Genomic DNA, 25309 nt, shown 5'->3' with positions numbered 1-25309 from the left:
GGTGACGTGGGTAACCCGGGGGTGAGGGCCGTACAGGGGGGCGTACAGCAGTGAGAGAGTGTGGCAGCGTGGAGGACGGGTCCCCCAGATGACAGGGCCCTGGCCCTAGGTGGTGTGTCCCCTGACTCTGGCCCTGGCCCTGTATGCCCGGGACGCTGTGGCCAAGGCCGTGTACGAGCGGGCCTTCACCTGGCTGGTGAGCAAAATCAACTCGTCGCTGGTGAACAAGGTGGGTCTGAGCGGCCCCACTCCGCCCACACCCTCCACCTCAGACAGAAGCCCAAGGGTGTGTGTGACTTCCCACTAGGACTTCACCAAGAAAACTGTCATCGGCTTGCTGGACATCTACGGGTTTGAAGTTTTTGACAAGAATGGGTGAGTCTGTCTGCTTGTCTTTTTTTAAAATAGTAAATATATATATATATATATATGTACTACATGTATATGATAGAGACAGAGAGAAATTGAGAATAGAGGGGAAGGGAGAGAGACAGAGAGACACCTGCAGCCCTGCTTCACCACTCATGAAGCTTTCCCCCTGCAGGTGGGGACCAGGGACTTGAACCCAGGTCCTTGCACACTGTAATGTGAGCACTCAACCAGGTGCGCCACCACCTGGCTCCCTCAGCTTCTCTTTAAGGTCTGGCTTAAGGCTTCCCCCAACCTGCTGGGGTCCATTTTCCCCTCCCCGGAAAGAGTCCGGGTTTGCACAGCCTGTCACCTGCAGACTGTTAGAAGCCGAGAGGCCGCTTGGCAGGTACAGATGTCTCCCAGCCGGACTCCTACCGTTGTCGTCACTTGGTGGGGAAGGGCTTTGCACGCGGTAGGTGCAGGTCTGCTGGGTGGGTCCCCCTGGAGGTTGAGGCCCCGAGTCCTGCAGTTTTGAACAGTTCTGCATCAACTACTGCAACGAGAAGCTGCAGCAGCTGCTGATTGAGAGGACGCTGAAGGCAGAGCAGGCAGAGTACAAGCTGGAGGGCATCGAGGTGAGGCTGGGGGCGCCCCTGGTCTGCCTGCCTCTTGGGGGGCTCCTGAGAGGCAGAGAGCACCTTTTTTTTTAGCATTTTGGTTTTTTAAGTATTTTTTTTCTTTTGACTTTTATTGGATACATCAGAGAGAAACTGAGAGGGGTGGAGAAGTTAGAGAAGGAGAGAGAAAGAAAGAAACCTGCAGACCCACTTCACCCCTCCTGAAGTGTGCCCCCTAAAGGTGGGGAGTGGGCGCTTGAACCCTGGTCATTGCACACGGTAATATGCACTTAACTCAGTGCGCCACTGCCCGACCCCCAAAGTATGTTTTGTTGTTGTTGTTGTTGTTGTTTTTAAATATTTATTTATTTCCTTTTTGTTGCCCTTGTTGTTTTTATTGTTGTTGTAGTTGTTGTTATTGACGTCGTTGTTGTTGGATAGGACAGAGAGAAATGGAGAGAGGAGGGGAAGACAGAGAGGGGGAGAGAAAGACAGACACCTGCAGACCTGCTTCACCGCCTGTGAAGTGACTCCCCTGCAGGTGGGGAGCCGGGGGCTCGAACCAGGATCCTTCTGCTGGTCCTTTCGCTTTGCACCACGTGCGCTTAACCCGCTGCGCTACCACGCAACTCCCCAAAGCATGGTTTCTTATGATGTCAGCAAGAGGTCAGACTCTGAGAGCGTTAGCTACCCTTGAGGAGGCAGATTCCAAAGCCGTCTGGGCCACATCACTCTGAGCCTTTTGGGGACTGCTTTTGTCTCTGTCTCTGCAGTGGGAGCCAATTCAGTACTTCAACAACAAGATCATCTGTGACTTGGTGGAGGAGAGACACAAAGGGATCATTTCTATCCTGGTAAGAAAAGGGTGTCAGGCTCAGGAGGTAGCACACCTAGCGATGCACGTGTCACCATGTGCAAAGACCCTGGTTCAAGCCCTTGGTCCCCACCTGCAGGGGGAAAGCTTCACGAGTGGTTCAAGCAGGAGTGGTGAAGCAGGGCTGCAGGTGTCTCTCTGTTCCCTCTCCCTCTCTATCTCTCCTCTCTTGGCAATTTTTCTCTGTCAATATCCAATAATACATAAATAAATGGGCTTTTTTTTTAAAAGTGAGGGAGAGCGCCAGGTGGTGGTGTACCAGACAGAACGCACATATTGCCATGTGCAAGGACCCAGGTTCAAGCCCCCAGTCCCCACCTGCAAAAGGAAAGCTTCATGAGCAGTGAAGCAGGGCTGCAAGTGTCTCTCTGTCTCTTTCCTTCTCTGTCTCCCTGATTCCCTGTTGATTTATCTCTATCTCTATCCAATTAAAAAAAAAAATTTTTTAAGGGCCACCTTAGAGTCAGGTGAAGGTGTTCTCAAGCAAAAGTGTGTGTTTTCTAGACCATAAAGTGATGTTTTCTTGCTGGGAGCTCTAGGCTGAGCCTCCCTGTCATTTTGGCCTGGCAGGAGACAGCAAGGAAAGACCTTCCTAACCAAAGCAGGCATGTCAGGGCTGGGAGAGCTCTCCCAGCAGAGTGCATGCCTTGTCATGTGGAGACCCCTGGGTTCTAGCCCTGGTACCACATAGGAGCAGCGGGGCACTGGGGGAAGCTCCATGGGTGGTGGAGTGGTGCTATGCTGTGATTGGCTGAGAGAAAATGAGTGTGAGGGGAGCCACAGCTGCTCCCTGGAAGTGGAATCTGATGGAGTCACCCACGGCCTACAGGCTCACCAACCAGAACTGGACGCCATTTCATCTTGTCCTGTTGCCACGTCTGGTGGTTGGGTGGCTTTCGGATGGATGGTATAGGGTGCCTCGGACCAGGGTTTGTCTTTCTCTCTTTTCAATAAAGATTTATCGGTTTATTTATTATGAGAAATAGAGAGAAGCAGAGGAGGAAGAGCAGAGCACTGTGTAGCTCTGGCAAAAGTCGGAGTCGGGGACAGAACCTGTAGCCACTGGGGCCTCGGGCACGCGGGTCCAGAGCCCTCACTGTCCTCTCCCTCCTGAAGGATGAGGAGTGCATCCGGCCTGGGCCCGCCACGGACCTGAGCTTCCTGGAGAAGCTGGAGGAGAAAGTGGGCCGGCATGCGCACTTCCAGACGTAAGTGGGGCCCGGCCCGCAAGGGAGCTGGTGACCTCCTGGGGTGGGGCTGCCTGTGAGCACAGCGGCAGCTTTCCATGGAGACATCGCACCACAGCACTGCACACCCTGTACCACACATGCAACACACATACCACAGACACACCACACACCACACCATACACCACACACACATACTTCATTCAGACACCACACACATACCACAAGCACCAGACACACACCAGACACTACACACACACCACAGACACCACACACACCAGACACTACACACACACCACAGACACCACACACACCACAGACACTACACACACACCACAGACACCACACACACCACAGACACTACACACACACCACAGACACTACACACACCACAGACACTACACACACACCACAGTAACCATACACACAGCACAAATACCACACACACACCACACCACACCACAGACACCACACACACACATCCCAGCACACCCTGTACCACACACACCATACAACACACACCACACCACACCACAGACACCACAGACACACATATACCACAAACACTACATACTACTCACCGCACACATCACCACACCACAAAGACACACACCATACACCACACAAACCTCTTATGCACACAGACCACAGACACCACACACACAGCACACCCCACACTACAGCACACAACATAAACCACACACACACCCATGGTGCATTCACACATTCAATAATTTACACCATAAAACAAGAACAGTTTAGACCTTGCCATCACATGGGTGAATGACACAAGTAAGAGAAGTCAGGAGGCCAAGCAGTGGCGCACCTGGTTGAGCGCACACACGTTACAGTGCACAAGGACCCAGGTTCAAGCCCCTGGTCCCCACCTGCAAGGAGAAAGCTTCAAGAGTGATGAAGCAGGGCTGCAGGTGTCTCTCTGTTTCTTTTCCTCTCTATCTCTCACTCCCCTCTTAAATTTCTCTCTGTCTCTGTCCAATAATAAATAATAAAGTAAATAAAAATTTAAAAAAAGAGAGAGAGAAGTCAGGCCCCAGAGAATATCCCAGCTGATTCTATTCCCATCAAAACCATTTTAAACCACCCTGTCCTGCTAGACACCAGGCCGTGAGCAAAGGGGCTCCTGCCAGCCCTCAGTGCCAGTCACATCCTGCCTTTGACCTGGTAAAAATGCCAGGTGTGAAACCATGTCCTGGGACCGCCTAGAAAAACAGAGTTTCCGGGAGCTGGGCGGTGGCGCAGCAGGTTAAGCGCAGGTGGTGCAAAGCAAGGACCGGCATAAGGATCCCGATTCAAGCCCCCGACTCCCACCTGCAGGGGAGTCGCTTCACAAGCGGTGAAGCAGGTCTGCAGGTGTCTGTCTTTCTCTCCCCCCTCTCTGTCTTCCCCTCCTCTCTCCATTTCTCTCTGTCCTATCCAACAATGACAACAATAACAAAAATAACTACAACAACAAGGAAAAACAACAAGGGCAACAAAAGGGAATAAATAAATAAATAAATATTTAAAAAATGACGGGCCAGGCGGTGGTGCACCTGGTTAAACACACACGTTACAGTGCACAAGGACCCAGGTTCAAGCCCCTGGTCCCCACCTGCAAGGGGAAGGCTTCACAAGTGGTAAAGCAGGACTACAGTTGGCTCACTGTCTCTCTCTCCCCCTTCCTCTCAATTTCTCTCTCTCTCTCTCTCTCTATATATATATATATGTGTGTGTGTGTGTGTGTATGTATGTATGTGTATATATATATAATAAACATTGTTTTAAAAAGACAGAGGTTCTGGCACCATGCACACATGTTTCTGTGGCCTGTCGATGTGTTTGCTGTCAGGGTGTCACTGGGGCTCTGAGCTGGCATTATGCCACCGCTCCTGGGGAGCATCTCTCTCTCTCTCTCTCTCTCTCTCTCTTTATAAAGTGTGAGAGACAGGGCCGAGATAGAGAAGAGACCCCACAGAGCAGTTGTAGTGCTCGTGAAGCATTACCCAGACATGGCGCTCCCACACAGGGCCAGGGGCTCACGCCCGGGCCCCTCCCATGGTGTGCACTCTACCCGTCTGCTCTCTACCACCCCCCTGGTCAGCTCCATGTATCCGTTTCCTGCAGCCGGAAGCTGGCGGATCCGAAGGGCAGGAAGCGGATTGGCTGGATGGACTTCTGTCTCTTCCACTACGCGGGGGAGGTCACCTACTGCACCAGAGGTAAGCGGTGTCCCCAGGGCCCAGGGCAGAGGTCAGGGCAACCTGGTGTCCCCAAGGACACACTGGAAGGCACAGGCTTCCTTAGTCCTCTGCTCTGCTCCACTGTGTTGAGATGACGCCCAGGCTGTGTCTTAGCAGCTTTGGCTGTACAGTTCTGCCATGTTGGGGGTGTTTTACTGTATTCCAGTCATTGCTAGGGCTTCATTACTCTGGGGTGACTTTTTCAGCTAGCAGGAGAGAGAGAGAGAAGCAGAAAGAAAGGGGCCGGGTGATGGAGCACATGTTACAATGTGCAGAGGACCCAGGTTCGAATCCCCGGTCCCCACCTGCAGGGGAAAGCTTCACAAGCAGTGAAACAGGGCTGCAGGTGTCTCTCTGTCTCTCTCCCTTCCTATTTCCCCTTCCCTCTCCATTTCTGGCTGTCTCTATCCAATAAATAAATAAAGGTAATTTTTTCCCTTTTTTTATTATAAAGTGTCCCATCCGCATAGGAACTCTGTTTCTTTATTTTTTTTATTTTTAATATTTATTCCCTTTTGTTGCCCTTGTTGTTTTATTTGCTGTATTTATTTGTTGTAGTAGTTATTATTGATGTCGTTGTTATTGGATAGGACAGAGAGAAATGGAGAGAGGAGGGGACAACAGAGAGGGGGAGAGAAAGACAGACACCTGCACACCTACTTCACTGCCTGTGAAGCGACTCCCCTGCAGGTGGGGACCTAGGACTTGAACCGGGATCCTTACGCCGGTCCTTGCACTTTGCACCATGTGCTTAACCCGCTGCACTACTGCCCAACTCCCTAACCATTACTGTCATTATTTATACCCCAGGGCTGTAATGCTTCCCTGTGAGGCCCTGGGACTTGAACCTGCACAGGGCAAAGCAGAAGCCTCCACACGCCCCCGACTTCATTGTAGAGCCTTCTCCCTACCCCCCTCCTGCCATGCCCTGTAGACACTAGCAGTCACTCCTCACCCTTCAGGTCACAGAACACTGGGATACTTGGTAAATGTTATGTTACACATATTCCACCAAAGGTGAATTTTATTGATGACTCAGCACTCAGCTGTCCAGGAAGCCACATTCTGGGGGTGGAAATGGCCTGACTGCCATGAGCCCTGGTGCCCAAGCTTGGCTGTTCGCAGAGGCAGGGCTGATGTTTCTGAACATGGTCACCATGTCCCCTCACTGTGGGGGTGGGATGGGGGAGGTTTTTGCAGCTGGCGGAGGGCTGTGTGTGTACCCAGTGTAAAGATTCTCCCTCCTACAGGGGCCAGCTGGTGGCACACCTGGCTAAGTGCATGCGTTACAGTGTGCAAGGACCTGGGTTCAAGCCCCTGGTCCCCACCTGCAGGGGGGAAGCTTCACAAGTGGTGAAGCAGGTCTGCAGGGGTCTGTCTCTTTCTCCCTCCCCTCTTAATTTCTCTCTATCTCTCACCAATAATAAGTAAGAAAGAAAGCATACTAAAAAAAATCTCCCTCCTGTGACAGCTCTTCAGGGCTCAGGGAGCGGTGTTTGTACCCTAAACTCAGCTCTGAGGAGCCTGCCTTCGACCAGGGACAGGAAGGACACACACACACACACACACACACCTGCCGGTGCCCAGCAGCTTCCTGGTGGCTCCAGTCCCGGGAGGTGCTGTGAGGTATGAGATCACCTCACCAGAAAACCCAGCCCCCAGTGTCCCTTGTGGCAAGACTGGCCTAACTCCAAAATTCTTTCTAGAGTTTCCTTTTTTTTTTTTTTCCCTCCAGAGTTATTGCTGGGCTCGGTGCCTGCACCATGAATCCACCGCTCCTGGAGGCCTTTTTTTCCCCCTTTTTGTTGCCCTAGTTGTTGCAGCCTCGTTGCGGTTATTATTGCCATTGTTGACATTGCTTTGTTGTTGGATAGGACAGAGAGAAATGGAGAGGGGAGGGGAAGACAGAGAGAGAGGGGAGAGAAAGACAGACACCTGCAGACCTGCTTCACCGCCCGTGAAGCGACTCCCCTGCAGGTGGGGAGCCAGGGGCTCGAACCGGGATCCTTACGCCGGTCCCTGCGCTTTGCGCCACGTGCGCTTAACCCACTGCGCCACCGCCCGACTCCCTAGAGTTTCCTGTTATGGGGTCTGGGTAGTGGCACACTGACTAAATGCAGATAGTACTAAGCACAAGGACCCATGCAAGAGTCTGGGTTCAAGCCCCCTTCCCCACATGTAAGGGGGAAGGTTTGCTAGTGGCGAAGCAGGTCTGTAGGTGTCTCTCTCCCTCTCTATCCCCCCCCTCAATTTCTCTCTGTCCTGTCCAATAAAATGGAAAAAATGGCCACCAGGAGCAGCGGTTTTGTAATTCTGGCAATGAGCTCCAGCAATAACTCTGGAGGAAAAGAAAACAGAATTTTCTTTTATAATAGAACCTTTTTTTTTTTACCCTTCAAGTTTTATTATTGGTGATTTAGCAGTGGCTTGCAAAATTATAAGATTTTAGGGATACATTTCACATATGTTGTGTGTGGGTTGGGGGGATGATTCAGCACACCTTGCACCAAATGCCTACGTTGGCCCTTTCCCTCTCTGAATCACCACAGTTCCCAAGTCCCTGTCCATTTCTGAGGCTTATTTGTGGTCTGTTTTCTGCGTGAATGAGATCATCCTGTAGTGTCTCCCTCCGCTTCTTTCAATTAACTGGGAGTAGAACGTTTTTAGTTGAATGACACTGTTTTCTTTCTTTTATCTTATTCATTTATTATTTATTTACTTATTTATTATTTATTTTATTTATTGCCTCCAGTCACTGGGGTTCGGTGCCTGCACTATGAATCCACCGCTTCTGGTGGCTTTTTTTTCCTTTTTTTTTTTAATTAGGACAGAATGAAATGGAGAGAGGAGGAGGAGGAGACAGAGAGGGAGAGAAGACAGACACCTGCAGATCCTCTTCACTCATGAGGCGTTCCCCCTGCAGGCACAGAGCCAGGACTTGAACCTGGGTCCATGCTCATATCCTTTTGAGCAGCAGCATGTGCGCTTAACTGGGTGCACCACCACCAGTCCCTGCCCCCCAATGACATTTTTTTAATGAACGGGAGAAACCGGCACACTGTCAGCTCTGGATGTGAAGTGCCAAGGATGGAGCCCAGGCCACAGGCGTGCAGGTCCTGTGCTCTCCCCAGCCCTGCCATGTCCTTTTGCAGTTGAGAGAGACTTGCAATGTCTTAGGCAGAGCCACTGATTCAAATGTGCTTTCTTCCCTGCCCTGCAGGGTTCTTGGAGAAAAACAATGACCTCCTCTACAGACACCTGAAAGAGGTGAGCAGGGGATTGATTCCACATGTCCCCCTGCTGAGCAGGCATCACTGTGACAGGGACATGGGGAGGCCTGGCCATCTGTATGGTCCTGTCTGCCTTGCTTTGTGGGGGATGCCAGCTTGAGAGGGCTCAGTGGACACTTAAGGTCACCCGTGTGAACAGGGACTCCAGGGGGCGGGTGACCAATGTCCCAGGAGTCCTATTGGCTCTGAGGGTCAGTGGTGGGGTAGATGGTCCTGGATCCCAGGGGGCAGAGGGCACCGAGGTGGCCAAAGGTCAATCTGTAGGTAAACAACTTCTCTTTTTAATTATCTTTATTTATTTTGGGTAGAGACTGCCAAAAATTGAAAAACTGAAGGAAGGGAGAGACAGAGAGATAGAGAGGCAGAGAGACACATGTAGCACTGCTTCATCACTTGTGCAACTGGGGACTGGGGACTTGAACCTGGGTCCTTGAACATTATAATATGCGCTCTCAACCTCATGTGCCACCACCCAGCCCCTGGCAAACAGCTTTTCCATCAGTGAAATCACTATGAGTGAAAACAAACAGGAAGGGCAGAGGGCTGAGGGGTCATTTCTCAGCTTGTGTGGGGAAGCGGTATTCTGCTTGGACCTTAGTGAGAATGCTGGTGGTCTTGGAGCAATGGGGGGGGGGGTCCCTCCATGGGAGGAAGCCATGTGTGCAGAAGTCCCAAGGCCAAGACATGTGTTTGGGGCAGACAAGTGTCAGGGGAAATGGTAAAGGTTAGACAGTGTCAGGGGGAGGTCCCAGGGAGGAGAGATCTTCTCCTGGGGTTCTGGCAACACACTGGGGTGACAGGAAGCAAGGCAGAAGAGCCAGATCCAGATCCAGGAAGGTAACACCCGAAATCCCATCAGCAAGTGGGGCAGTTAGCCAGCGGGGAGACTGGAGGCGTTTTCAGGCCTTTCTCTTGTGTTAGAGTTGCTAACTGTCCTGTGCTGCACAGGGTTCTGTCTCCTGATTTTGGTTTAGAGTCAGAACCCAGAGGGTGGGTTTCCCGTGGCCACAGCCTCCCGTGTGGGCTGGGTCCCATGTGTCCGCTTGCAGGTGCTCTGCAGGTCCAGGAACCCCATTCTCAGCGAGTGCTTCCTTCCGGCTGAGCTGAAGAACCGGAGACGGCCGCCCACGGTAAGCAAACAAGCAAGTGGGGTGCCCTGCCACCTCCCCTCCCAGGCCTGCTGACCATCTGCTGACTGAGCCCACAGCAGAGTTGCCTCTAGCACTTGGCATCCGGTGCTGGCCTGCAGGGCACTTCTCGGTAGCTGGGGACGAGGTCCTGTCCCCAAGGGTGCTCAGTGGAGCATCAGGTAGAGAGGAGCTGGTGCCCAGGGAGCTGGAGCTGGAAGGTGGAGCTCACCGGCTGAGGGGACAGTGCTAGCCCAGGCCGGGGGAACTAGAGCCTTCCTGGAACCTGCAAGGTCACAGGCAGGACGCGATGTCAGGATTTGGAGTGTAAGGGAGCAGGTCCCTGTGCCCCAGCTAGTCTACTCTGAATTGTCAGAGACAGCAGTGAATCCTAGAGGCATCTCCCTCTGCCTCACTCACCTGCTCGCTCTCTACAGGTGGGGACTCAGTTTAAAAACAGTCTGAGCAGCCTCCTGGAGATTCTCACTGCCAAGGAGCCCTCCTACATCCGGTGCATCAAGCCCAATGAGCAGAAAGAGCCCAGTGAGTCCTGACTTGTGATGACTGAGCTCAGGGAAGCACAGGTTGGCAGCCTTGGGCTTGATCCCTGGCACCATGGAGAACACCAAGGGAGCCCCCATGGAGGGTGGGCAGGGCTGTGGGGGTCTCTCCTCTCTCAGCACCCTGCACAGCACCCAGGGAGCCCATGGAGGGTGGGCAGGGCTGTGGGGTCTCTCCTCTCTCAGCACCATGGACAGCACCCAGGGAGCCCATGGAGGGTGGGCAGGGCTGTGGGGGTCTCTCCTCTCTCAGCACCAGGCACAGCACCCAGGGAGCCCCATGGAGGGTGGGCAGGGCTGTGGGGTCTCTCCTCTCTCAGCACCAGGCACAGCACCCAGGGAGCCCCATGGAGGGTGGGCAGGGCTGTGGGGTCTCTCCTCTCTCAGCACCAGGCACAGCACCCAGGGAGCCCCATGGAGGGTGGGCAGGGCTGTGGGGTCTCTCCTCTCTCAGCACCAGGCACAGCACCCAGGGAGCCCCATGGAGGGTGGGCAGGGCTGTGGGGGTCTCTCCTCTCTCAGCACCACGGACAGCTCTCCTCCTTCCTTCCCGGCTTCCCCCCAAATAAATATATATCATAAAAAGATATTGGAGTAGAGAGGCTTTTCAAGAGAAACCAGTGCACCACCACCTGGCCAGCTGGTTCAGTGCACACACTACAGTGCTCAAAGACCTGGGTTCAAGTCCCTAATTCCCACCTGCAATTGGGGAGGTTTCACAAGCGGTGAAGCAGGTCTGCAGGTGTCTCTCTCCCTTTCTATCTCCCTTTCCTCCTTAGTTTCTCTCTGTCTCTATCCAATAATAAATAAGTAAATAATCTTTAAAAAGCGGTGGGGAGAGAGAGCTTAATGGTTATGCAAAGACACTCTCATGCCTGAGGCACCACCATAAGCCAGAGCTGAGCAGTGCTCTGGTTAAAAAAGAAGAAGAAGAAGAAGAAGAAGAAGAAGAAGAAGAAGAAGAAGAAGAAGAAGAAGAAGAAGAAGAAGAAGAAGAAGAAGAAAGAAAAAAATAAGAAACCAGAAATCTAGAGTTTTCTATAAAAGCTACCCAGGCCCAACAGACTCTTGGTTGGTGACCTCTGCTTGGCCTTGGCTGAGTGATGAGCAAGGAGTCTTACCACCACTCTCCCATATTTTCAAAGGCAAATTCGACGACTTCCTCATCAGACACCAGGTCAAGTACCTGGGGCTGATGGAGCATCTGCGGGTCAGGAGGGCCGGCTTCGCGTACCGGCGGAAGTACGAGCATTTCCTGCAAAGGTAACGTCTGCTTTGTGGGCCTGAAGCCAGTGGTGCACAAGCCCTGCTCTGTGTTAGCCTCTGAGTGACCCAAAGGCAGCTCAGCTGCTGTGACACCCACGAGATACCTTTCGGTAGCGTGGGAGATGGACAGTCGCCCCTCGTTTATCCTGGTTAATCAGCTTCAGACTCTACCGCGATGAGTGAATTTCCGCAAAGTAGGATTCTTTATTTATAAATCGGGTATTTTCATAGTTAGAGCATAGAAAACCTGTTTATGACCTTCTAAATCCAGGTTTTTAGCACTATGAGAACCGTCCAGACATGAAGTAACATCCCATTAGCTTGCTTCCTTGTTGAGAGAGACAGTAGCCATTGCACTGGATCTTCTCTTCATCTTTACCAATGGAGCGAGTGGTAGACTCATTCAAGTAATGGTGGGCAACCTCCACAATTTTTTGCCATCTTTGATCATCTCCAAGATTTTCACCATCTCCCAGAAGGTGAGCATCTTCCTCTGGTGCGCGGTTTCATCGGCAGAAGGCTGAGAAGCAGCAGCACATTTAGGTATATCGTGGGGCTTAGACGGAGGCTCTCAGGAATCACAAACACTTCCAAGAGCAAAGATGCTTCTGATACGTAGCCATGTAGAAGCGAGTCTGAGAGAAACCCCGCTCTGATGGGCTTGGTCTCCCCACCCCCGATTTCACATACACACACACGCGCACACACACGCACACACGCATGCGCATGCACACGCACGCACACACACATGCACACACACGCACACGCGTACACACACACACAGCAGTGGAGCAGCTGTACCCGGCGTTGAAGGGTTTGCAGGGAGGGGCCGGGTGGTGGCGCACCTGGTCGAGTACACCTGGTCGAGTACACATGTAACAGCATTCTCACCTGCAGGGAGGAAGCTCCGTTAAGGGATGAAGCAGGGCTGCAGGGCTGTGGGTGTCTCTCTGTCTCTCTCGCTATCTTCCATCTCAATTTCTCGCCGTCTCTAGCAAATAAATACTGTAAAAAAAATGTCCTTAATCAAATAAAATAAGAGAAGACTGGTCTTGATGAGAAAGACCACAACCGCTCAGCTCTGGCATACGGTGCTGCCAGGGGGGTCGAATCCTGGCCCTCAGGCACAAAAGCCCATGCTCTAATGGTCTGAGAGATCTCTTCACCCTCGTTTCTCTCCACTGTCCCTGGCCATGGTGTATGGCAGTCTGGAGGAGGTTGGCGTGATGGGGCCCCCAAGTGGCCAGTGTGCCCCCTGAGGAGCGAGGCTGACTTGAGGAGCTGCTGTGAGTGGGCCACCCTCCCCTGTGCCTAGGTACAAGTCCCTGTGCCCAGACACCTGGCCACACTGGCACGGGCCCGCGGCAGAGGGCGTGGAGCGGCTTGTCAAGTACATTGGCTACAAGCCTCAGGAGTACAAGTTAGGCAGGTGAGAGGAGCCCCTGCCCGCCGAGAGAAAGCTTCAGGCATCACCACATCTGGGGGAGTGTGTCGGGGGAGCCTGCCCGCTGAGGACCCAGCAGACACACCCATCTTTGCCCCGGATTGCACGGGGTTCAGCTCACCCTGCAGGCCAAGGGGGGGGGTGCACCCAGATGGTCTAATGGGTGAGACAGTGAGAGAGACAACAGTACCCCCATGAGAACAAGCTGCAGCAGACGCCGTGCACGGTCGCCTCCAAATCTCAGGCCTATGGTTTTCTGAGCACCGGAAGCAGGATAGGGGAGTGCAGGTGATGGGGGGGGCCACAGCCGTCAGACCCCCCAGGAAAGGCAGCCCTGCCCACGCAGAGCTTCAGGTAGGAGATAGGCCTCACGGCCATGATGCATCGCCGCCCCCTGGTGGCCACACTGAGACATTCCTTTCCCAGTGGGCGGGAAGGTAGCAGTCCATGTCGGTGGGTCCAATTTAGCTCTGCTAGCTGGTGTGATCCTCTTTCGGCCACCCTCTGCCGTCGCCCTACGCCCTCTGAAACAGCTGCGGCTGAAGAGGCTCTCTCCGTTTCCCAGGGCTGCCGGCACATTGTCACAAGTCATCTGAGGTCAAAGCACAGAAAGGTGTTGTCATGGTCTGAGAGGCTGAGGGTTCAAAGCCAAGGTGCTGGCGAGGTTGCACCCTCAGAGGGTTCTGCGGGGGCCCTTCCTGCCACCCAGCTTGTGGTCTCACTGCCTGTCATCACCTGGCCTCTTCCCTGCGTTGCTGCGTCCTTCCCGTCTCTTACAGGGACACACAGTTGGGCTATGGGGCCACCTCGGTGCCACAGGGTCCCACTCTTAGTAGCTGTGAATGGTGGAGAGTCTGTTTGGGGGGGGGTAGGGTTCCCCCCAAAGACGGCAACTGACTAACCAAGCTTCTTTCCGCTCCTAGAACCAAGATCTTCATCCGCTTTGCCAGGACTCTGTTTGCCACTGAAGATGCCTTTGAATTTAGTAAGCACCAGCTAGGTATGGCCCTTTCTTCTGCCCTAACATCAACAGACTATGGAATGAACGAGCTTGGCGCGGGGCGTTGGCTAAGTTAGGAGCATTGGCTTTGGACATCAGGGGGAGGAGGGGTTAGGAGATGGGGGGAGCCTGTGGTGGTGAGTGACTGAGGGACGTCAGCAGCTCACCTGCTGCTCCAGTTCTGGCTCAGCTCCAACTCCACAGTGACCCAGCAGGCCCTTCACTGAATGAAGATTTTTAAGACTCTAGAAGTTTCCAATGTTGGGAGTCAGGCGGTGGCGCAGTGGGTTAAGCGCAGGTGGTGCAAAGCGCAAGGAACAGAGTAAGGATCCCGGTTCGAGCCCCCGGCTTGCCACCTGCAGGGGAGTCGCTTCACAGGTGGTGAAGCAGGTCTGCAGGTGTCTCCCCCTCTCTGTCCTCCCCTCCCCTCTCCATTTCTCTCTCTGTCCTATCCAACAACAATAAAACAACAAGGGCAACAAAAGGGAAAATAAATAATAAAAAAAATATTTTTAAAAAAAGTATCCAACATTGAAAGTGGGAGCTTCATGGAAGTAGATAGCATAATGGTTATGCAGAGACTCTCATGCCTGAGCTTCCAAAGTCTCGGATTCAATCCCCCGCACCACCATAAGCCACCGCTGAGCAGTGTTCCAGTAAAAAAAAAAAAAAAAAAAAAAAGTGGGAGCATGAGTGCCTGCAGCTGGGTGTTTGTTATGTATGGCAAATGGGGTACAGGATGCGACTGCAAACTCTCAGGGAGGGGGCGGGTGGTGGTGCACCCAATTGAGCACATTACCATGCCCAAGGACACAAGTCCAAGTCCCTGCTCCCCATCTGCGGGGGGAGGGGAGGGAGGCTTCATGAGTAGTGAAGCAAGTACTACAGGTGTCTCTCTGTCTCTCCCTCCTCTATTTTAAATATATTTATTGGGGGTCGGGCGGTAGCGCAGCGGGTTAAGCGCACGTTGCACAAAGCGCAAGGACCGGCATAAGGATCCCAGTTCGAACCCCTGGCTCCCCACCTGCAGGGGAGTCGATTCACAGGCGGTGAAACAGGTCTGCAGGTGTCTATCTTTCTCTCCCCTCTCTGTCCTCCCCTCCTCTCTCCATGTCTCTCTGTCCTATCCAACAACAACTACATCAATAGCAATGATAATAATAACCACAACAATGGTAAAACAACCAGGGTAACAAAAGGGAAAAAAATGGCCTCCAAGAGCCGAGGATTCGTGGTGCAGGCACTGAGCCCCGGCAATAACCCTGGAGGCAAAACAATAAATAAATAAAAACATATTTATTATTAGAAAGAGACAGAGAGAACTTGAGAGGTGAGTGGGGGGGTAGAGAGAAAGAGACAAACATCTGCAGCCCAGCTTCACCACTCGTGAAGCTTTCCCCCTGCAGGTGGGGACCAGGAGCTTGAACCCTGGTCCTTGTGACTGTGATGTGTGTGTTTAACCAGGTGCGTCACCACCTGCGCCCTCCGCCCCCACTGCCTCCCTCTTCAATTTTTCTGTCCTATCCAGTAAAATGACAGGATAGGAGTGTTGTGCAGGCACTGAGAGCCCCAGCAATAACCCTGGCGGGGGGGGGGGATATTACAAACTCTGGGGGAGGACTTGTCCACTGAAAGTCAGTCTAGTCAGTTGACAGATCTCGAGCTTTCTGGGTGCTGGCTTTGTTCTCCGTCCTCAGCCCACGTCACTGAATTCCCAGAACAAAAGCAAGGAGTGAGAGTCCTGGTGTTTCACATCCTGGGAAACTAAAGCATGGAGCTGTTGGTAGCCTACTGAAGGAGCCATGGCTGGGACAGACCGGGTCTGCTGGAGTCCCGGCCCTGTGCAGGGCCCTTGAACTGTCTAACCTGGAACCTGGCTGAGGGAGGGTTCAAGTGTTAAACACCTGAGTCTGTGTCTCTAACCAACTGGGGGTGAGGGTGGGGACAGGTGGAGCCGTGGGGGGGGGACGCTCTGGGGGGAGGTGTTTGTTCCCACTGTGGGGGAGTCGATCTACCTACGGCCCAGATGGGGGGCAGGAGGAGAGGAAGTTCCAGCAGTTTCAGGGAGCCAGGGCCTAACACCAGCACATGCCCACAGCCATACCACCAACGGTCCCTTCACCAAACTCTGCTTTGTTTCAGTTGCAAGAATCCAGGCCACATACAAAGGCTGCCAGGAGAGAAGAACTTATCTGACCAAGAGACAGGCTGGTGAGCACCAGGCCTGAGCCCAAGGGTTGTGGGTGCCACACGGCGTGGGTGCCCATGTGGAGGCTGTGTCCTTGCCGCCTCCGGGCCCACCTCTGGGCCTCTCCCTTTCCCTCCGCTAACCAGAGATGGTAACACAGGGGCGTGTACTGAGTCTGCAGGCAGCACACCTTGTGTGAGTTGAATGAATTCTCTGATGAGAGACACTGAGACCAGAGCCCTGCTCAGCTCTGGCTTATGGTGGCGCTGGGTAAGGACTGAACCTGGGACCTCAGAGCCTCAGGCATGAAAGTCGGCTGTGTGACCATCATGTGGTCTTCTCGGCCCTTACAGAGTATTCCATCCCAGAGGACAGGTGGTGGTGCGCCTGGTTGAATGCATAGGTAACAATTCCCAAGGACCACACGGAGATAGTCACACAATAAACTCGCCCAGGGATGCATTTCTCACAAGTGACAAGATTGTACACTCTCATGTTTTGGGCACTCAGTGTGTGTAGTGATTCATTTTCACAGCTGCATAGTACTCCACGGTGCTGGTGGTTGGCACAGCCTCAGACTTTGTCTTGAAGCTTCCGGGGGTGCCCTCTGTATTCTTGTCACCCCAGGAAGAAGTATGTATGTATGGGGGGGTTGGACTAAGCACCTGTGGAGTGCACGGCCAAATCTGAAGTGCCCTGTTGTACTCGAATGCGACCTTGCTCTCCTTGTAATGCCAGCGTTAAACTTGCAGCCATCAGACTTGAAACCAACTGGCGGAGGGTCCTAGCACAGAAGGAGGCCAACAGGAGAAAGTGGGCCGTGGGGATTATAAGGAAGTGAGTTCTGGGCGGGGGCCAGGGGGAGGGGCCTGAGGCTGATGCACCGCCGGGGCTGGGTGGCCATGGACTCGGTTGGGTTTGGGGGGACTAGGAGCCATGTGCCTCTTGGGATGTCAGCACTTGGGAATTCAACCGTCTCTTTCCTTTGATGGTGACCCCCCCAATTCGTGGGGGGGTCGTCTCTTTCCTTTGATGGTGACCCCCCCAATTCGTGCGTGTTTCTGGTTCCTCTTATATGGGGTGAAACAGAGTCCGATGTCCCCTGATGTCAGGCAGCTCAAGCAGGCGTCCTGCGAGTGCAGGGTCATGACAGACAGTAGAGGGGCGGTGGGGAGATTCATCCCCCCCCCCACACTGCATCCATGGCTGCCCTGGATAATCTAATCATACAGGTCAGAGCCATCAGATAATTTGATCTGTTGGAGCAATCTGGGAACCCACTGGGGGTGAGGGGCGTTGCTTACTGACAACTAAGTGAAGATACTGGACAGTGTGAGCAGAGAACAGGCCTTTGGGGCAGCCTGGGGGCCTGGGGTGATACAGCTGGGCCTCCCGCACCGAGCAAGCAGGGAGGGAGGGCAAGCCCAGAGGACTGACAAGACCCCACCTGGCCCAGGTTCATAAAGGGGTTCATCACCCGCAACAAGCCCCTCAGTGCCGACAATGAGGACTTCATCGGCTTGGTGCAGAAGAATTACATCTTGAACCTTCGGTACCACGTCCCAAAGAACGTGTTGGACAAGAGCTGGCTGAGGCCGCCCGGCATCCTACAAAACGTAAGGGTCTAGCCGGGACTCCAACCGCCAGTGAGGACACACAGCTTAACTCGGGCCTCCCTGGGCTTCCCCTGGGCTGCCTTGCAAGTCAATTCCAGGCAAGTGGCTTGGACGAGAAGTTGAGCTCATGAGCTTGCCTGCCATCTTCTCGCTGAGCAGAGAAAGCCGATGTAGGTCTGTGTGCACAGCCCCTTGAGTGCCTTTCCTCGTGACGTGGCCATCCAGGTGACTCTGCTCTGCTCACAGGAAAGCTGTCTGGGCTGCAGAGTGGGGCGAGTCAGTGGACACCATTCCTCACCCGGGAGCCAGGTCCTCTGCTGCCTCAGGCGTGTTCCAGTTTTAAAAGCGCTAGTTTAGGGACCAGGCAGAGGCACACCTGGTAAAGTGCACACATTACTGTGCACAAGGACCGGAGTTCAAGCCCCTGGTCCCCACCTGCAGGGGGACAGCTTCACAAGTGGTGAAGCAGGGCTGCAGGTATAACTCTCTCCCTCTCAATTTCTGTCTCCTATCAAATAAATCAGTAAAAAATAAAAAAAGAAACCTCTAAAAAAATAAGATTTACCTTATTTAAAAAAAAAAAAAGCGCTAGTTTAGCAGGAGTGGAAAGTTAGCACGAAACCTGGCAGCCAGAGAGGTGACACAGCAGTGCAGCGTGGGGGCTCAGACACGACTTGCACAGGCCAGGGTGATTCTATGGTTCAATCTGTTTCTGTTCCGGCGGCCACAGATAGGGGGCATGAACGAGATGAGTGGAGGGGGGTCTCAGTCTGCGAGTGGAAAAGTACTTTCTTCCCCACAGGTCTCCGATCTGCTCAGGGCAATGTGCATGAGGAACCTGGTCCGGAAGTACTGCCGGGGAATCTCGGCCGAGAAGAGGGCTCTGGTACGGGAGGGGCAGGGTGGCGCCTTCACCCACCCTCCCGCCTAAAGCTGGGGCCGCACTGGCTCCCATGCCTTGGACACAGCCTGACTCCCTGGCACAGACCCCTTGTTTGTCCTGTGACCGCTCTCAGGGAACACCAGCCCGGTGGGCCCTTCCTTCCCTGCAGGAGTGGGGGCATCCCTGGCTCTGCGGTCGAGGCAGGAGCCCACCTGTGGGCATGGCCAAATACCCAGCACGACTTGACGCACCGGCAAGCAGCAGGCTGCAGCCTGTCAGATCTCTCACCCGACAGAGTTCCCTAAAATGCCTGAAGCTCCACTTCCAGAAGCCAGTGCCAGTCAGAGGACGCAGCAATTATCAGCCCCGGTCTCGCCCCTAGACTTGTTAGGGCTTTGCCGACTAGTACACAGGAGCTGACTCCCAGAGCTGCCCCAGGAAGGTGGCACCCCATGGCCCCGGCTCTGCCCCCACCCCACCCTCCACCCCCCCCCACACTCTGTACTGTGTGTTGTCTGTGCCAGATGCAGCAGAAGGTGGTGACGAGTGCCGTGTTCAGGGGGAGGAAAGACGGTTACGTGCAAAGCTTACATCAGCCCTTTGCCAGCAGTCGGATCGGTAAGCACGTCTCCACAGATGTGCCCAGTGGAGAGCACGGGGCCTACCAACCTGAGGCCCCAGGTTCAAACCTTGGCACCACATATGCCATCTCATAAAAAACAAGTCGGGGGAGCCGGGCACAGAAAGTTAAGCGTACGTGGCAAAAAGCACAAGGACCGGTGTTAAGGATCCCGGTTCGAGCCCCCAGCTCCCCACCTGCAGGAGAGTCACTTCACAAGCAGTGAAGGTCTGCAGGTGTCTTTCTCTTCCCCTCCTCTCTCCATTTCTCTGTCCTATCCAATAACAACGACATCAATAACTACAACAATGAAAAACAAGGGCAACAAAAGGGAAAATAAATAAAATATATATTAAAAAAAAAGTCAAGGTGGTCGGGCGGTGGAGCAATGGATAAAGCATTGGGACTATCAGGCATGAGGTCCTGAGTTCAATCCCCGGCAGCATATGTATCAGAGTGATGTCTGGTTCTTTCCCACTCTCCTATCTTTCTCACTAATAAATATTTAAAAAAAGAAAAGTCAGGGGGTTGGAGCGATGGCAGTGGAACAAACCGGTAACGTGCCAAGGACCTGGGATGGAACCTCCAGTCCCCACCTGCAGGGGGAACCCTTCACAAGCTGTAGGTGTCTGGAATAAAAAGGAGACACTGCTGTGGGAGGGCTGACCCCCATCTACAATGCTGGCGGCAAAACAAAGGGGGCTGGCTGGCTGGCTGGCTGGCTGGCGGTGCACCCCAGTTAAGCACACGTTACCACGTGCAAGGGCCTGGGTTCAAGCCCTGGTCCCCACCTGCAGTGCTGCAATTGTCTCTTTCTCTCTATCTCCTCACTCCCTTCTCAAAACAAGGGGGAAACGGGCCACTAGGAATGATGGTGGTGATGGCTTCCTTATGCAGGCACCAAGCCCGACTCTGGCGCGTCCTGACCGCCATTTCCCCAGTCGAGGTCTTGGTCACAGGGAGACCTACAACGCGCAGGGCCGGCGGCTTTGGCACCTGGGCAGTGCTGAGCGGTGACTGTGCTCCACTTCTCTTCCCAGGTGACGAGGACATTAATCCCAAAATAGTTCAACTCATCAGCTGTGAGAAAATCCAGGTAAGGAGATTTGTCTGGCCGCCCCCCTCAGACAGAATTCCCAAGGCAGCTGTGGGCTGTGGTTTCCACGTGGGGGCTCCAGGTGGTAACTGTGACTGGCGTTGGGCCTCTGGTCCTCATCTGCCCCCAAGGAGCTGGGCCTGGTTTTCTGTGGAGCTGATGGGAAGCGGGGCTGTTCAGGGCTGCAGCTCCACCGCTCAAAGGAGCAGCACAGCCGTGGGCCGTGGGCTTGAGCGCATGAAGCTGGATGCTTCTCTCCTCATGGGAGTGTCGCCGTGGTAGTGCCCTCCAACTGTGAGGGCTTTCGCTGGGAGCAGACACTGGAGGGAGGCTGGAGGCCGCAGGCAGAGCCAGGGATCCCAGCCTGCCCTGCAGAGGGCCGGCACAGGGAAGAAACTCCTGCGTCAGGAAGACAGGACCCACGCACCCTGCCTCCCCAGAGGCGAGCTTCCCCTTGTGGTGACGGTCACCTCCTTGCAGTATGGGATCCCGGTCATTAAATACGACCGGAAGGGCTTCAAGGCACGGCAACGACAGCTCATTCTGACTCGGAAAGCAGCCTACGTGGTGGAACTGGCCAAAATCAAGCAGCGGATCGCATACTCGGCTCTCAGAGGTGAGCGTGCGCCACCTCAAGACTCCACTGTGGGCCCCTCGGCGCTGAAGCCCTCGCTGGGGGCCATGAGCAGGGGCTGCCCGTGTCTTGTTCTGGGCACATGCCAGCGGCACCCCCTTCTCTAGAGTCCCCAGGTTATGCAGACACCCACCCTCGTGGCCCCCAGACACGCCTGTGTGGGGCCTCTGTGTTGATGCCGGGTGGTCCGGTCCCTGACCGCTAGCCTTGGATCTGTCCTCAGGTGTCTCCACCAGCAGCCTGAGTGATGGGCTCCTAGTCCTCCACGTCTCCGGAGAGGACAAGCAAAAGGTAGCCAATGGGCTCAGTGAGCAGAGGAGACAGACAGCACAGGGGCTGTGCAGAGAACTTGTATGCGGGGGACTAGGCAGTGGCGTACCTGGTTAAGTGCACATAGTACCACATGCAAGGACCATGGTTCGAGCCCCCCACTCCCCACTCTGCAGGGGGACATTTCACAAGTGGTGAAGCAGGTCTGCAGGTGTCCCTCTTCCTCTCATCCAAGACAAGAGGAAAGAAAAAAAGGAAAAACACCCATGAGGAACAATGGATTCGTACTGCTGGCACTAAGGCCCAGCAATAACCCTGGCGGCGAGAAAGAGAAAAAGAGACAGCAGGTTTCATTTCCAGCACGCAAAGCCAGAGCTGAGCGAGGCTGCGCTATTCAAATAAGACAACACCCCATCGGCAGTGTTTTCCACGGAAACCAACCACTGACACCTGTACCCCCTTTCTCAGGGCGATGCCATCTTACAGTGTGAACACATATTTGAGGTCGTCACCAAACTCGTCATGCTGGCCAAGAAGGAGAACCTTGTCAGTGTTGTCCAGGGCAGGTAGGCGGCAACTCCACGCTCAGTGATGGGTCTGTTCATCCGAGCAGACCCATCACTGCCTCTCGTGGGGACAGCCGGGCCCTCAGTGCCCTGCCCCCCTGACTTAAAGAGGCTGCAGAAGCAGAAAGGAAATCAGTGTCCTTCCCAACCCATGTTCAAAGGAGGTGCCCGTGGGCCCGGGGTGGCATGAGCCAAGGCTGGCTGCGGTGGACACCCTCTGCCGAGGCCTTTTCTTGGGACAAGTTAACTGAGCACAGCAGGTCTGGGCTTTACCTAGAGACTAGGGGAAGTGCTCAGACGTCTAGGGGAAGTGCTCGGACAGGATGAAAAACAGTGCCCGGCCTAGAGTTCTCTCAACAGCTCCGCTATCGGTGCCCACTCCCATCTCCCAGGGACAGGGTGGTTAACTAGGGCACCCTCGCTCTCCACGGCTACTCAGGAGGCTGGCTGCTCCGGCCAGGGTGAGCCCGTTTCTATGTGGCAGAACGAGCTCTTTGCGACTCAGCTGGAAGAGTGGAAGCGGCCCCTGAGTAACGGGAACACCAAGCCGGTGTAGAAACACTCTAGAGACAGTGGGAGGCTCCTAGCTGCAGACAGTTTCCGGTAACGGCTGAAATATTTTAATGAAGTCTGTAACAGAGCCAGCATCCCGTCCTCAAGCCAGAAGAGCTCCAGCAGCGCATCTCTTTGGAGATGTGCGGGCTGAGGGGGGCTGGCTGGCTGGCTGGGGGAGTCAGAAATCCATTGTTTTGTGTCTCTTTAAGTTTACAGTTCTCTATCAGTCCCGGAAAAGAAGGCACAATCGTCTTTGACACTGGACCAGAGGAACAAATCTATAAAGATAAAAACGGACAGTTAGCAGTGGTGAGTGGCTGTCTGGGAAAGGAGGAGGCAGAGGAGGCAGCTTTATGTGAGAACAGGGTTTAAACTTCACCCCTCCCAGGGGGACTGAGACCATCAGATACTTTACTTGCCACAGCTGAGAAACAGGGAACAGTAGGTGTGAGAGGTCTAGATGCAGACACTAAGTGAAAAGGCACAGACAGTAAAGTCTGCCTGCGTTGCTGAGCTGTCGGTAAAGCAGGACTGGTCCGGGTCCAGAGCTCCGTGAGTGCTGATGGCTCGGCGCCCTGTCAGACTGCTCTGGAGTCTCTGCATGAGCTTCACAAAAGTACAGGCCCATGGCCTAGCAGCTATCGGGGCAAATTGAATGGCACTTTTTTCGGTCCACTCTTTAGTCCCAGGAGGAGGAGAGGTTCGTCACCAGGGCTCTACTGCGCTGGGTCAGCTTTTCCAGGTGGGAAGGGAGACACTAGGGGCTGGGCAGTGGGCACCGGGTGAAGCACACAGAGTACAAAGCATCAGAACCTGAGCAAGGATTCCAGTTTGAGCCCCCAGCTCCCCACCTGCGGGGAGGTCGCCTCACGGGTGGTGAAGTAGGTCTGCAGGTGTCTGTCTCTCTCTCTCCCCATCTCTCTCAATTTCTCTGTCCTACCAAAAAAAAAAAAAAAAAAAGAAAATCAAAAAGATCGCCTTCAGAAGCAGTGAATTTATAGTGCAGACACCGAGCCCCAGCAATAACCCTGGAGGCAAAAGAAAAAAAGGGGGGGGGGAGACACCAGTGAAGCACCCCCCACCCCCACCCAAAAGGGCCATGGAGGCTTAGGGTGCTGTGCCCGGGTCACACATAAAGCAGGCGCCATCCTGTTGAGAAGTTACACATTTAACACCCAGGGGGGTAAGGGAGAGAGCACAACAGTTACTCAGAGACTCTCATGCCTGTGGTGCCAAGATCTCAGGTCCCACCCCCTGCACCGTCATAAACCAGAGCTGAGTAGGGCTCTGGTGTAAATAAACAAATAAAAAATAAAGTCAAAGGGGCTGAATCTGTAAGATGTATTTTACAGACACACCAAGTACTCATGTAAACACAGCCTTGTATAACACCAGTGCCCACGGACACAGTTCCTGCAGGGCCAGGTTGACAGTTCAGCTCGTTAGAGACCTTTCAGCTCATGTGCCGCCTTAGCTGAACCTGACAGGCTGAAGATGCTGGCAGGCCTGTGCAAGCCCTGAACGGGCTGGTGCTGACAGTGTGGCCAGTTGAGAGGTCGCTAACCTGAGTACTCTCTGCCAGGTGGCGGTCCGCACGAAGTCCTGATAGGGGATGACGCCTGACCTCCTAACGCCATTACTGCTCTGAATGAGGGAAGTGCCCCGGACGTGGGCATCAGATCCAGGTAGCCACACCTTCAAGGGAAGGTTACAGCGCTCCGGGGAGAGGATCCTGAACACGTGGGGTGGCATCTCATGCCAAGCACACACCTGCTTCAGCCGACCTGGGGCACCCAACTGCCTTTGCTGGGGTGGGGGTGGGGGGGGCTCCACTTAAGCCCCCAACAGAACCTACCCTGACAGTACTTGAACATGCCCTGGGGTGGAAAACAAGTGTCTGTCTACCTTTGCAAGCTGCCCCAAGGTGGAGTAAGTAAATGAACTTCATAAAGCTGCAGAATTTTGAATTTTGCTTTCTAAGTAGACGTGGCGAGGAAGCGGCTACAGTCCTGACGGGGATGGCCGGGACAAGGGCCCGCCTCTGACACGAGTCGGGTACCGCACACTCCTGCTTTTGTCATGCCCACCAGCACTGTCACCCAGAGTCCTTTTCAGGATTAAACAGTCACTACAGAAAACTGACCCACCTCCTGCTCCCTGCAAAATTTGAAGGGAGGTAGGATTTGGCCTTGTGCCGGGCATTTCTGAAGAGACCCAGAAACGGATTTAAATAGAAGCAAATTTTATTTGTACATATGTCCACAGACGCATGTACATTACAGTGACTGCGTCAGGAGGCTAGACCCTCCTTACAGACGCAGAAAGGCTGGAGACACACAGATGCCGCGGTGGCTGGCGAAGCACTACAAACAGTGCATACACTGTAGAGGGAGGGCACGGTGCCACCTCCTAACTCACCAGGGAGGGAAGGGGCACAGTCGCCACGATCAGAGGACACTGGTGAAGGCAAACCAAGTGCTGTCAAGCTTTGAGGGAAAATGGTAATAAAGCTTCACTTCTTACCAAATCACAGGCCAGTGGTTTTGTCTGGAACAGAGCTTGGACCAGCCAACGCTTTCTGTCAGTTCGCACGGAATGTTAGCCAAGTCTGCTCACATCACAGGGAGGTTAGGACTCAAAGCCACGGGGTAAAGGGGAAGGAGAGGGATGCCAGGGAACTTCAGGTCACACAGTACAGAAGCTGCAACAAATCGGGCTGTTCCACAAACACTGAAAAGACAGAACTTAGACGATGGCTTTTCCCTTCCTACAGAAAACAATCAACTTGCAAAAAACTGGCCAACCCAAGGGTTGGTGTAACAGTATGAAATATTCCAGAAACATTTCCTTAGCACTTAGAAAACCCAGATAGCCCAATGTGAAAGGTTCTCAGGTGAGTCGACAAAAAGCATCGCACAGTGCATGA

At 53.8% G+C, this 25309-nt stretch overlaps 1 protein-coding gene across 1 annotated transcript in view; it reads left to right on the top strand.

The window, feature by feature from the left end:
* MYO1H (myosin IH) overlaps positions 1–22897 on the top strand; it is a 34050-nt gene extending 11153 nt beyond the window's left edge. The window contains exons 9-30 of the mRNA XM_060192564.1: positions 110–229; positions 308–375; positions 881–986; positions 1742–1822; positions 2959–3050; positions 5154–5248; positions 8490–8536; positions 9609–9689; positions 10124–10229; positions 11392–11509; positions 12828–12941; positions 13880–13956; positions 16099–16167; positions 16897–16981; positions 17601–17760; positions 18563–18646; positions 19168–19261; positions 20303–20358; positions 20839–20974; positions 21216–21283; positions 21731–21828; positions 22593–22897. Coding sequence (XP_060048547.1) covers positions 110–229; positions 308–375; positions 881–986; positions 1742–1822; positions 2959–3050; positions 5154–5248; positions 8490–8536; positions 9609–9689; positions 10124–10229; positions 11392–11509; positions 12828–12941; positions 13880–13956; positions 16099–16167; positions 16897–16981; positions 17601–17760; positions 18563–18646; positions 19168–19261; positions 20303–20358; positions 20839–20974; positions 21216–21283; positions 21731–21828; positions 22593–22755 — 2118 coding nt within the window. The 3' untranslated portion in view covers positions 22756–22897. The remainder of the gene's footprint in view (positions 1–109; positions 230–307; positions 376–880; positions 987–1741; positions 1823–2958; positions 3051–5153; positions 5249–8489; positions 8537–9608; positions 9690–10123; positions 10230–11391; positions 11510–12827; positions 12942–13879; positions 13957–16098; positions 16168–16896; positions 16982–17600; positions 17761–18562; positions 18647–19167; positions 19262–20302; positions 20359–20838; positions 20975–21215; positions 21284–21730; positions 21829–22592) is intronic.
* Positions 22898–25309: the final 2412 nt, after the last annotated feature.

This window comes from Erinaceus europaeus, chromosome 6, assembly GCF_950295315.1.
Source record: "Erinaceus europaeus chromosome 6, mEriEur2.1, whole genome shotgun sequence".
In the NCBI taxonomy this organism is placed as follows: Eukaryota; Metazoa; Chordata; class Mammalia; order Eulipotyphla; family Erinaceidae; genus Erinaceus; species Erinaceus europaeus.
This window is presented reverse-complemented; position numbering and strand designations above follow the sequence as displayed.